This window comes from Trachinotus anak, unplaced genomic scaffold (assembly GCF_046630095.1).
Source record: "Trachinotus anak isolate AG129_WGS33_773 ecotype Australia unplaced genomic scaffold, CSIRO_AGI_Tana_v1 ptg000014l, whole genome shotgun sequence".
Lineage (NCBI taxonomy): Eukaryota > Metazoa > Chordata > Actinopteri > Carangiformes > Carangidae > Trachinotus > Trachinotus anak.
In genome coordinates this window covers 6,987,492-7,001,287 of record NW_027273865.1, presented here as the reverse complement: position 1 = coordinate 7,001,287, position 13,796 = coordinate 6,987,492, and the positions used below count along the sequence as shown (strand labels likewise).

The window sequence follows — 13,796 nt, the reverse complement described above, 5'->3', positions numbered from 1 at the left end:
CAACAACATGATCATCATCATGAGGAAAACACAATCTGTTTTACACTGCTGCCATGAAAGACTTCCTCCCAGGGGGATATGATCATCGCTCCAAAAGCCACAACATCAGGGCACTGCCCTTCCACTTCTAAATGCCATCCATGCTCAGCAGTGCTGAACCTCCTCAAACCATGCAGAACTTGAACCACTTTCACTCTTTTCATGCCGTTGAAAGGGTTATCAGCAGGGGAATTATAGCAGAAATCTTTCTAAAAAGATAGAATTTGGGAAGTCTTCACGTGGAATAACACACTTGGGTAGTTGGTAAGCCAATCACAAAGTGCAGTAGCAAAAAGATTTCAGGCTTGGCCACCTGCCAAGCAAACAGACAATAAAACACTTCATGCTTGACAAGGCCTGCAGAAATTGGGCTACTGGTAGAGTCTCTCCCATGCAGCGGAGGCACCTTGGATATACAGTACACTAGTTAACATTCCACAGAGGACACAGGGCTGGACTGGAGACATGCAGGTTTCCTCTCCATCTGCTTTGAAATGTCTGTGTTTCACCAACTCTTATCAGTCTGTGTCCTTCTATTTTTAGTTCACAGATTCAGTCCAGATGTGAAATGGGAGTAAGGGGGATGGGAGAAATCTGGGTTTTATATCAGGAGCTGCTGCTGAAAGTTTACACCCACTCAATGTATGGTAGTATACTTCCTTTGTTAAGAAGGATTTCATACATTTGGTGAACATGTGTTCGTTTGAGATCTGCTAATTGAGCTCTGTAAACAAACTGCTTTCAAATTACACAAAGACCAGAACGAAACCTTCTGGTCATCTGCACTTTTTCAGCCAACCAGACACAAACATTTTTGACAGCGTGGATCTTGAAAATGTTGCACTCTCTCATGTGACAGTTAGTCAACTGTTTATGTGCTCAGCAAAAGCACTCTAACAAATAAGCCTTTCGTCTTTTGTAGCAACATTTGAGACAGTGAGAGACAGCTGAATGTGCCGGTTTGGCACCTCTCTCTGTGGAAATCACACATACCTCATCTCTACATTGTAGTTTGCATGCTGTCAGCCCTGATTATATCTCTGTGACTCAAAATGAGGCACCCTACATGCTGCTTTGAAATGGCGTGATATGTTAGAGTGATACAGCCGTCACAAAAAAAGCACAGGGCACAGGTAAAAATCTGAACTTCACTGAAGAACTCACTCTACTGTTCCCCTGACTGCATCTTTATCAGACCTAACGGACACATCGTGGACATGGCTCACTGTTAAAGGGAAAGTTATCTTTGCTCTATATTCTTCTGTTCCTCATGGAGTCTCAGCAGTTAACCAACATGTCCTTTACAGTAAAACAATGAATTATTTAACTTGCTCACAATGGGTCCACAGCTACTTAAAGAACTACTGTGCTGTATGATCTTTTTTGTTTATTCTAGACAAAGGGCATGATTAAAATCTAAACCTGACATTAGTAACAGCGTTAACCATCCCTCCTGAATTGTAACTGAATGCTCCACTGCAGCCATTCCACCTCAAGACCGTATGTATTTGTGTTTTATTATGGATGAATTACTTCTTTAGTGTAAGGTCATGTGTAAACACCAGCTCTCTCTTTACAAATGTGACTTGTGCGAGTTGTTCATCGCATTTATCCTGTATCTGAAAATTAAAGGGCATGTAAACTGTAGTTAAAAGGGGAGTGCTGAGTGCTTTCTGCACAGTTGATGCATTTATTTGTTATATAATAAGACACAATAGGAACACGTACAATACTTTTAGATATGAAGTGAGGAAAGACTCTGGGTCCTGTGAGTGTGGACTCAAATATAATACATCTGAAGAACTTGATGCTCATTAAATTTCCATCAATAGGAAGCTATTACGGTATTTTAAAACTGTTCACTGAATCTATTCCCATTAGAGTTTATTTCATATATATATTGATAAATTCCAAAAGAACAGGAGCGGGCCTTGGAAACAAACTGTGTAAAGTTTAGAAGAACACAAACGACCAAAAAAAGCAAGTTGAGTTAGCTAACTTACATACTGACAATCCACTGTGGCGTTGTGGACCACATACATATTCAGAAAAAATATCTCTTCTTTGTTTTTCAGTGATGAATCTGTGAAATGATGATGATTTATCCAATTTCCAAAGTCAACAGTGGGTCAGAGCTTGTACTTGTACTTCTGGATCGAGTTTTTTGACCTCAGGTTTGATGGTAGCTTAAATCACTATGATGCAAATAAGATCATTCATTTTTATTTTTATTTTTGTCAATGCTGAGTCTGTTTATGTGTTTTAGATTACAGAAGAGAGTATTTTTAATTAGTTATCATGAGGCTCAATTTATGCCAAGGTGGCGGCGTTGTGAAAACTGTAAATGAGAGAGAGAGTGTTGGAAATTGAGACGGAAATATGCCTGGTGTAAAGTCACGGACCTGGAAACCTGCCTAATAATCACTGAACTTGGTATACACTGCTTGCTTCTATAAAAACAAACTTGAAGATCATCTCAGCACCTACAGTAGCTTATTAAGCGATGTCAATCACAATTTAACACAGCTCAGTGAGGTGAGTCATTAGCAGTTTACAGTTCATTTATGGAAGAAAAAAAAAAACAAGAACTGCTGCTTTCATTTCAGCAAGCACCAGTGTAATCTTCTGAGAAAACTTCAACATGAAGTTCTTTTGAGAGTGTTAGGTTTATATATGGCACTGGTTACATTGCTGGCACTTGTTTCCCAAGAGATTTAAAATACGTGCAAGTGGAGAATAAGCTTTACTTCCTACATCACTAATATTACAATCGACCAACAGCTCAAAGTGAAAGGATCAGAGCCGTCTTTCTGCATATTCCTGTGATCTTAGGAGCTGCTTGGTGAAGAAAAAAAGACATGATGCAAAGAAGACGCTTTTCAAGCGAGTAGAGAGGTATACAGTATATGAGGGAGGGCGTGTGTGTGCTATGAATAGGTTTTCACTTATTAAATCTATCACCCCTGAATGAAGTACTGCATCCTATATCATCTGTGACTAGTCACAGCTGCTTTGATTTATTAAGTTTATTTCCATTACTATGCAATCATGCATTTTGTTGTTGTTGTCTTACAGTTTTCCCTCTACTCAGCGGTGGTGTCATTTAATTTCTGTTATCCAGTTCAACCGTGTCTCCGCTTGTCATGTTGATTTGTTTTTGTTTCTTTGCACCACTTGAAATTAGATGCTTTATTTAAAAGAAAATGTGCAAACACCTACATTAATATGTATCTGTCTTATTTCCGTGTTTCTATTTTTTTTATTGCATACAAATGCAGTAAACACATCAAACTGTAAAACAGTGTTTCCCCTTTGTGAAATCCAGATTTCTGAAACCCAAAATATGTACTGTATACTCTCCTTTGTGACACACACACACACACACACACACACACACAAAAGGCTGTTTTAAGTGTCATGAAACTGTGTGCAAATCTTCGCTGATTGTCCTCGACAGCCATCAAATGACCACCACTGCATCAGAGAGACGGAGTCGCAGCCATATGCCAGAGCTTCGTTTGAGGCACCAGGGACAGTGAGAGCCAACCAGCCCTGTGTCACACTGAGTTCACTGGCGACTAAGTCACATCCTGTTCCTGCATCCGGGATTCCTGCATTCTGATTAACGTTTTGTAATCCACAACATTTAAACAGAAATGTATGTTGCTTCTGCTGCCAGGAAACCTTGTTAATGAAAACCTTTTGCTTCCCAGGATGTGATTCAAGCAGTGACAGAGGCAGCTCGGTCTTGTGATTGAAATAAACAAAGACAAAGACCTGGACTGTCTCTACCCTTTGATGGGAACCATTGGAGCGTCTCCTAAATAGCACCCCAACGGTGGCGCCTTATTGGATCTTTGTCGTCATGGTGACAATAATAAACACCCGGTCAGGCTAATAGAACAGTCATGGTTTGGTCTGGTTTAGGCACAAAAACAACTTGGTTAGGTTTAAGAAAGACTGTGGGTTAAAATAAGTACTTCTTAAGGTTAGACAAGTGCAGTGCATCCAAACACATTTAATATAACATTTCTAAATAGTGTGAATTACTTTCACAAAAATCCTTTAACACTGAAACTCTGGGAGTCCTGTTCCTCAGGCTATCCTGACGCTTCATATCCAAAGGGCAGCGCACACGATTTGCTGTATTTCATGCTGCAGGCTATGCACACAAAGACCAGACTGACTTCAGTTGTTGCAAATGGAGGACTATACACACAGTCAGGCAGTCCCGCGTCTTCTTTCTTCCTCAACAGGAGGAGGATGACTGCATATTCTACATGGCATTCATATTTTTGCATTTTCAGGTGTGTTGATTAAGAATGACACAAATCCACAAGTTATTTTAAAATTATTAATTAATTTAAAAGCAAATGCAATTTCCATCCTGGAGAAATTTTTTTCAAGCTCTGCATCATTTGCTAAATTAGTGAGATATTACTAGTTCAGACTGACAGGTCATTACAGCCCATGCAGCATCAACAGAAACTAAATAATTTACAAGGGTCAAAGTTTGGCAGTAAAAATCATTTAATGATTTAATGATTGTCAAAATCATTAGGATGACAACGTTCAATGCAGCTGCATGGCCTGCACAGAGGTGACCCACTATCAAAGGCAACTCTCTATCATAAAATTTGTCAGGAGGAAAATGCTCACACTGAGATGTTAAATAAACCTCTTTAGTACGAGCCTGTCGAGCCTTAAGATTTAGTCCATACAGTGCGCAGTCAAACAGGGGAACACTATAACTGTGGGAATGATGCACTTGGTGAGAACATCAGCAGTTTCATCACATTATTCTCATATTTCTAGAACAACCTTTAACTTGAGTTTGTCCTTAAAGTCCCATCTGGGCTCCTCACTTGAGTTGTTATTTCCAACTAAATTGTGTCATGTAATACCCCCCCCCCCCTCAGGGACAGAAAAAGTGGCTGTAAAAAGTTTGTTGTTCATGAGGAACAGAATCCTAATGAAAATGTTTCAGGTAGCTACAAAACCTATGGCTGGAGATTTGCACCTGGTCTCATTTACATATCAGACTTGGTAAATCAGATGCACAGCTGAAGTATGTGGACGAAGCTAATTCCTGCCTTAAGGCATTTCTCAGTAGCACCCTCTAAGATATCTACTTTTAGTGGAGGCCCAGCTTTTTTCTGCACAAACAGCAATGCGGCGATAACACTCAGAGGGTTGTGCAGTGAACTGTAAAGCTGGTGAGTCAAAATGAAGTAAGAAGAAGTAAGAAACTATTTTTGGGAGAAATTTGCAGAACTGATTTGTTTCTAAGGCTTTGACATTTTTCACAGAATGTTGAAGAAACACGGTAAAGTAAGTAAATGTATGAAAGTAAATACAAAACACAACAACCATGTATATCAATAAAGCATTCCATGTCCTGCTATACTGTGTATATCCTGTACCTGTTTCTCTCTTTCAGTTCCTACTACTCCGACTTTGGGGTAATTCCAACTTTCCTTCATTTCATAGTGCACCAGTGTCTTACCACAGCTGAATAAGGTAACTGACAAAGTGGCAGATCCCACAGGCTATAAACCTGCAGATTTCAACCTTTTCACTTAGTCTCCCTCCTCCACACTGGTGCAAATTAATAGAAATGTGACAGCAAAAACCATTTTCTGTCAGAATGGTTATTCTCACAGAGAATTAAAACCAAGGAAGTAGGTGTTCTTCCTCTCCTCTGCTTTAAACATTTACAAAACCATCCTTTTTCTCCTGCATATTACTGTATGGAGGCAAGGGGCCAACTCTGCAACACTCTCACACTGGGTGGGACGTATACCCCGACCTCCATCGCCCATGCCCTTTACCCCATGCCTGGTTTGTCTGTAGACATTGGGCATAGTTGGAGGCTTGTTTTCCAGTCTTTAGACAGGGCCATAGCTGACACTTTTTGTACAAAAATGAACAACAGCGTCCATGTACCGTACTTGAAAATGATCTGAGCTCAATAATCCATCACAGGAACTTAATTGGTTCCGTCAAAGTTTTTCTGTTCTATTCCTGTTTTACTGTGCTTACATTACCCATTTTCATATTATTGGATAATATTTATAATATTACTGTCAATCACCAGACACGTAGAGGAGGAAAAGCCCCAAAGTAGCTCAGTTTCTAAGTTCATTCTCTTTGTCTTCACAAACTGCAGTAATGCTGTGAGCTACTGAGCGTCATCATCATCAAATATAATTCATCTCACTGTGGGAGAACAAATGGTTATAATTACATATATTTGTGAATTGCAACTGATTAATCATTAATGTTCAAGCAAAAGTTGACAGCGACCCCCACTGCACCCCCACCCACAATGTGTGATGTTTTTTGTTCATTTCCTTGGTTGATTATGATAAAGACAAAACTGGGTTTGAAACCATAACATTGGACACAGAAAATGTGTTTAGAACATGCATGTAAAAGATTAGATTTTTCCCCCCGTTGTATGTCAAGTTATACATAGTGCTATCCATCAAAAGACACAATAAAAGTGGCCTCAAGTAACACTGAAATTTTGCCGTCTCAGTTATATCCCATGCCCCCATTTCATTTCAGTATTTTTCTGTTTCTGAAATACAAAAAGAAGATCAAAACTGCATTCTTACCAGACGTCTTCTTTCTTCCTCAACAGTGTTCAACAGCTGGGAGAACTCTTTGAACGACTGGGCTGTAATACACAGAAGGATCATTTCTACAACACCACATTAAAAGGCACTGAATATTTGGTCAATAAATACATCAACGTATATGAGACATCATGCACAATATGTTCACCACGGAGGAAGTACACAGTAAACAACTGTGCTGTTGCAGTCAGATGATTAAGAAATACATTTTAAAAAACACAGCGACTCAGTCATTAAACATCAGATGTTTCTGGAACCCCACTAGCACTGTGGTATGGTGCTAAAATGTTTATTTGCTCCGCAGCTTCAGAGCTTTCAGTGCAGCACATTTTAGAACCTAATAAAATCATGCAGCTGTCCAATTTAAAACCAAGACCTGCAGTAAAAAACAATACTTTAATTGAATGCAACCCACTGATTGCTTCCCTTTATTTTCTGCCCCTGCTAGGCTTTACAATATACTGTCACAATGTAGGGAAGACTGATGTGGTAAAGATATGTTTGCACCATCTGGACCATACTTCAGTAGCTTATATTACATTCTGCAGGGCCAGATGAATTCAGAATACAACACATCGGACCTTATCTGCCAGAGAACTGTGCTTTGATAGCTTCACAGCTTCATTAAATTGAGGGCCAGATACAGCGTGGCCTCTGTTGGTCGGCCCCTGGTGTCACCCCGTGTTCAGCCATTTAGCAGCGGTCGAGCTGCTCTGCTTGCCAACACAGTAACATCATTATCAGCCGCGATGGCCTGGCATGGGGACCCATGCATCATCTTAGACAGTTTGTTCCATTTACACACCAAAGATTTTAAAGACCAGGGAGCAATGATTTTGTGCCAGTGATCCTGCAGGCAGGCTGGCCTCCTATTAACGCCACCAGCTCCTTTATCAACAGCACAAACCTCTCAGGGGGGTAAAGGGCACAGCTGGAGCCGTTGATGGGACAAGATTAGACTCCAAAGAAAGGAAATGGGAGTCAAAGTGAGGTTACAGCTTGCATATCATTCACTGGTAAATGAAGGCATGGCAAAAGACCTGATGAATCACTGATTGAAATCAAATTTACGACGTCGAGAGTGGAGCAAGAAGGAAGATGAGCTTTTAGGAAAATAAAAGACTTTTATAGTACTTTTTTCTGGATCCTGTGAAAAGATTTCCATATTCACTTCCATCATTTTCATGGGTTGAAATGTTGACTTTCTGCTTGATATTTAACTTTTCTGGTCTAGATTTGAGCTAATCTCAGAAGGCTGTGGAGACTAAAGGATCGACCTACTGAGAGAAGGGCATGTAACTTCTAAAAATTTTAATTTCTATAGCCACATCAATCTTTTGGCCCCATTGATTCCTATATAACTGCTGTGGAATGTGAATGTCACTGCAGGAAGTCGTAGAGTGAAATCGATAAAAGGTCAGGTGAACCTGTCTGGCAGCACGTACAGGATCCTGATGTTATGTGGGGAAGTTGGGAAGCATCAAAGTGAAGTATACCAATACTGCATCAAGATCATGGCTGGCATTCACACAAGGGTCTGGCTATGTCAGTCAGAAAGCTCAGCTTCATTGATGAATAGATTGATTTCAACAGGCTGTTTCATTTTTTTTCTCAAATAGTAATCATGGCCTTTTCTCTCCGTGATTGTGTGGAAACACAATAGAGGAGCTCAGAGTGAGGAAATCATTTCTCTTTAAGATGATACTGAAACTCGAGCCTCACATGTAACATGACTCAGTTAGTCCAGTGTTATATGGTGTTGAGTTATTTTGCATATGCAATTTCATAATGGTTATTTGTGCCAGTGTTGTTTATGTGGCGGTCTTGATTAAGAGCCTCCCAAGTGAATTTACCATTGTCTGCATTACACAGTCAACACAATGTTTCCAAACAGATGCCACAGGCACGGCCAAACCACTGGCTGCTGTTGTGCCAGTGATTTCCACTTTAAATAACTGTGCAGGTCCAGCTACACATCAGGTGGGGAGTTAAAATATCCATTGTTCAATCTGAGATCAACACTGCTGTTGACTGAAGGCCAGGAAAGGGGCGCATTGCCTTAATTTAAGGCATGCTTGATTCTAATGAGGCTTGAATTTGGGTGTGGATTTTTTCCAATAAGCGTAATTGGTCTCCCGCAATCCTGCCCATCATACACCCACAGCAGCTTAGTCAGAAAGGAGGGAAAAGGACTATTCATTACGCATTCAGATGAACATTACAGCCTCGTGTAGAGGAGGTCGATATCCAGTCTAGCCCTCACAGATGGACAGTAATTCAGCAGTCTCCAGCTCCACAGAGCGAAGGACTCAAGCTGGGGATAATGAGCAGTGCAAAAAAGAAGAGGAAGAAGAGGCCAGACTGTAAGTCCTGCCCATTAGAGGCAGAGACCCTCTGCACAGCTGCTTTCATATTCCTGCAGGAGGCGAGGAGGTTCGCACCTCCATTAATCTCTGACACTGATCACAATTAGTCCCTTTGATCTCTTATAGGTTTGAAAAGATACAAGGGGAGCATCATAAGCAAATCAATAGCATTAATTATACATGCACCACAGACTTTTGGATCTATACTCAAAGCCAAATCCCATTCCAAGAATATGCAGAGTACGTTTAATTTTGTCTGATAACAACTCCCACTGTCTCTGATAGAGCTTTTCCCTTTTCTATTAACTCATTTATCTCGTGTAAAAATGCTCAAATATAATACTATCATATTTTAAGCAATTGGTCCTTCGCCACAGGACATTAGCTCTTCTGGTACGTATGAGAATCACTGTGCTCAAGTATCTGCCAAAAGAATTCTTATGGAAAAAGGTCCTGATTAGGGCGACAATTTGACTAATTGGGGAGAGCAGAGAGGAAAGACGATTGGGTACCGGAGAGAGAGAGAGAGACAGAGAACTGCCCTCCTGGCCCTGCTGAGATTGAACTTACCAATGTTAACCTCGTCATCTGTCTCTGCATCACCTATGCACTCGAACTGGAACTCCTGCAGGGACTGGGAGAACTTCTGTACAGCAGCAGAGAGATCTGGAAAATCAGAGGTATCAGAATAAAGCACTGCACAAATAAATCAGACATTAAAGACACATGGATAACAATGCACAGTAGTCAGCAAACTTAATGAAACATCCTTGCTCTATCCATTTACAGTATAACCATCCATGAACTACTTGCTCTAAGTCAGTTATCTAACCAGAAGTCACATGGTTATACCGTCATGGTGAGGAAGCCTTAGCATCACAAAACATCCTTTCAATTGTTGACAAGTGGCAACAGGGAAAGTAGAAAATCTAATCGCAATATTGCATCTTAGCTGCACAACTGACCATATTTACCGGTCAACATGTAGATTTTGAGCGTTCCTCTTGCATACATTAACACATAAGACCAGCAGTTCTAAGTTTCCTCTTTGCTATAGTCACAACTAAAGCTACAGAGTAGTGGAACTTTAAAAAACTATTGGCTGACAGCTTCTGGGAGCAGAAGAGCAGAGGAATGCACTTTTATGATCTGCTGACTGTCCAATTCCATGCCCACTGACATTCATACAATAGCAGGCCCGTGAGTGACTGAAATATTTGCTATATTTACTTTATCACTTCTCCATTGATCATAATACTCAGATGTGTCCAGAAAAATTAAGCCCATCTGAGCTGCCTAACCTTTGTGTCAAAGTGATATAGTGGTACACATAGAGAGTAAAAGGCCTTAGGAAAATTCTACCTTTGGACACTCTCACACGGCTTGATAGAAATTTATGTTGTTTACTGCATTCCTGGACTTTAGCTGTGATAAAGTGCTTCCCTAATTTTTTCAAAGTGACATTTGACAACCTCCAGAGAGACGGCTTTAGCCCTTTTCTGTTCCATAACTTTCCAGCTGAGAAGAAGTGAATCCTGCCTTTTATTCAAATATTCACTGGTGATGTCAGTGGAAAAATTGGTATCATTATGGTCTCAGTATTTTTCCAGTTGTAAATTTATATTTGACTGTTCACTTTCAATGACTTTAAAGAGCTCTGTATAATTTAAAAATAGTACATAACTATATATTAGCCACGTGTTACATATATATTTCAACTGTGATAAGACATCTTTTTTGACTGGCTCTAAATACCTGAGTAACACATGAGCCTCAGCAATCACTGCTGTGGAGCAGGAGCCAGCTAAAGGTGTAAATCAGTCCAAGCACATTTATGCAGCTTCAAATGTGGCAATCAGGAACTGATCACTGCGTCACAGCTGCTGAATTTCACCCAAATCCGATTCAAAATCAGAAAGCATTGATTCAATGTATTTAACAACTTCTACGAAGCTCCACATCTGCTTTCTTCCTGCTGTTAGAGCCACGGGCAGCAGAGTTGTAAGCTCTGTGTCTGTGCAGCACAAAAGCCTGTGGAAGTGGTCGTTGACTTCTCTCGTAAAGTTTTATGTACACAGTCTTCTACCTTCTACCGACTGATCAACAAGGAGCCAGAATTAGCTGAGAGCAATTGCTCACTGTTTGTTGTGATGAGTCAGCCAGAGTGCTGCATGTCCATTCAAGAATTAGAGGAGCTTTAACAGCCTCTCACCTCATACTGTATGAAAAAAAGATGACTAGGTTTTCATTTCCTGAACCCTGCCTAGCTCATTTAAAGCCTCCCACTTTATTTCTCCATTATCCATCTAATGAAAAACACAACACCGACCAACGAAATGAGCCCCGAAATGTCAGATACGTCAACATGACCTCTGCTTACCAGTGTAAGCCTTTTTTTCTCAGGTTCAAAATCACACTTAGTTATGTGATACAAATATGTAATGTTTAATATTGTACCTGTGCTCAATTTTCAGCTAATTAATATGCTTTTATTAATTTTTTTTCATATATATGAGATGTAAAGCTTATATCAAAAGCTTAAACTCCCTAATTAGGCAACATCAAGGCAAAACTGCTGAACCACTCAACAGTTGATTTTTAGGGCTTCAGACATTTTTTCCTCTCTGAAATAACAGCCTGCTTATGCTAAACCACAATCACTCTGTATTTTGAGGCAATAAAATGTTTTGATTATTGAATACAGTTGTATAATGGCATGGATTCTGTGTTGTGCTGAGGGAAAATAAGTTCTAACAACTACTGTAAGAGACAAGACAAAAATAAATGCTACTCAACACAACTAAAATCTGGATTTTGATCTGCCTGCTAGAAACCAGGCACCAATCAGGGTTACGAGAAAATCTAGCAGGCTGGGAGGAAAACCGATTAAGCTGCATTTTAAGGCGAAGGGGCAAAGTCACTGCAGTGCTGACCTGCGTACATCTGACCGGGCGAATGAATCACCTGTAATTTTATTTGATATTTTATTATACAACTGATTTCAATTTGTTTTATACCACAGTTACATAAAGGTTAGTGTGGGCTTCTGCTGTGAGTGTATTCTTGCTGAGGTGAAGCTAACCTATGTTTACAAGTACTCTAAAGAGTGGGATGAAGCTTCAGTGTGTAATGGAGGCTTTTAACATTTGATCATTCAGCTGAATTAGGTGAAACAAGATAGAGATTCTACAATACACTGACATTTTAGTTGTCAGCCCACACAGTTGGAAATGTACACATTCCTCTCATATCCATTATTGACAGTGGCTTACTAATTGCTTCTCGCATCAACAGTCACGTCTTTACTTCAAACAACCGTGAATTTAAAACAGACTTGCCTCGAAAGTAAGAAAGTCCACAGTGATACAGAATCTACTGTAGACACGCAAACTCATGTTCATGCGATAGAAGACTCATTAGTTGTTTATTTATTTCTAAAGGTTTGTGGGGTTTGTTTCGCAGCTTATAACCGTAGCACGCTGTATGAAGAGTTACACATGCTTTTCCTGTGCTTCAGCTTCAAAAGGATCCCGCACAAAAGCAACAACAAACTAAACAGTATCAAGTGTGACATAAATAAAAGCAGTAGTGTTATTGGTAGTATGCACCAAAACATAACATTGTTAATGAATTTAAAAAAAAATACAATCTATGATTATAATAGCCTTTGAACTTTTACTGTTAGCTATAACTCGTGTGTTTGAGGTCATCTTTGACAGTTCATAATGGACATTGGGTTAAAATCTATACAGCTCCAAGTCTAACAACAACACTTTATCTAACAGGCTTCACAAACTACAAAACAGCCTTAAAAGCTCACAAAAATCAATGCTCTCCTCTCCACAGGAACAGAAATTGCTTGGAGAAAAAAAAGAATCATTTGATATTTGTCACTGAGTATCTTTTTATATATCTAACAGCCAGCATTGTTATATTGTATTTAACAGAATAAAAAGACATGTAGTCAATGAGACCTCTGATTGACAAGCTCTCACAGACAAGAACACTATCTTCAATGAATGTGTCTGACCACTTGTAAATGTGGCTGAGGCTGTCCCGTGGACCTTTTCCAGAAGATGTATTGTGCAAGCGACACGCTCATATCATTCCTGCTTCGACTCTAAAGCTGCTGATTTGAGATCAATACCTCGCTGCAATTGTCTGGATATGCTCGCAGGACCATCAATAATGGATGATCTTTTAGCTCTGACATTCAGACAGGCCCCAGCCTCACGAAACATGCTGCTGTCCACTGAATGCACTGTTTTCCTACAGCTGCCAAAACCCAAGGAAATCAGTACACCTGAGAAAAAAAACTAAAACAAAATCAACACGATCGCCCAGTTTTTGTTTCCATGTAGTAATTCAGAAGTGACAACATCCAATTTAATGTCAGTACCAACTGAAATGTGTCCACCATAGCACAGAGAATCTAAAACTGTTACCAAAAGTTCTTCTGAAGTGGTCCAATTAGTTTTGGTTATTTAGTCTGTGATCAGGTACTTCCTGATTTCAATTTTGCCAATGAAACAGACAGTTCACCTTTTGTTGAATGAACAACATAATGTATTGCAGAAAAACATATGTTGAAAAACTTATTCATACTTTCATTTCAAATAGATTAGATTACTGCAATGCTCTTTTTACTGGTCTCCCAAAGCAGTCAGTGGAAAGACTTCAGTTCGTTCAGAACTGTGCTGCTAGACTTTAGACTAAAACAAGGAAGAGAGAGCATATTAGCCCAGTTTTA

General features: G+C 39.8%; 1 protein-coding gene across 5 annotated transcripts in view; it reads right to left on the bottom strand.

Annotated features, from left to right (window-relative positions):
* Window positions 1-13,796, bottom strand: part of LOC139632475 (rho GTPase-activating protein 42) — a 58,771-nt gene that overhangs the window by 32,326 nt on the left and 12,649 nt on the right. For all 5 annotated transcript variants that reach the window (XM_071497424.1, XM_071497425.1, XM_071497427.1 and 2 more), the window contains exons 2-3: window positions 9,617-9,712; window positions 6,660-6,721 (exon numbers count right to left, since the gene is read on the bottom strand). In XM_071497424.1, coding sequence (XP_071353525.1) covers window positions 6,660-6,721; window positions 9,617-9,712 — 158 coding nt within the window. The remainder of the gene's footprint in view (window positions 1-6,659; window positions 6,722-9,616; window positions 9,713-13,796) is intronic.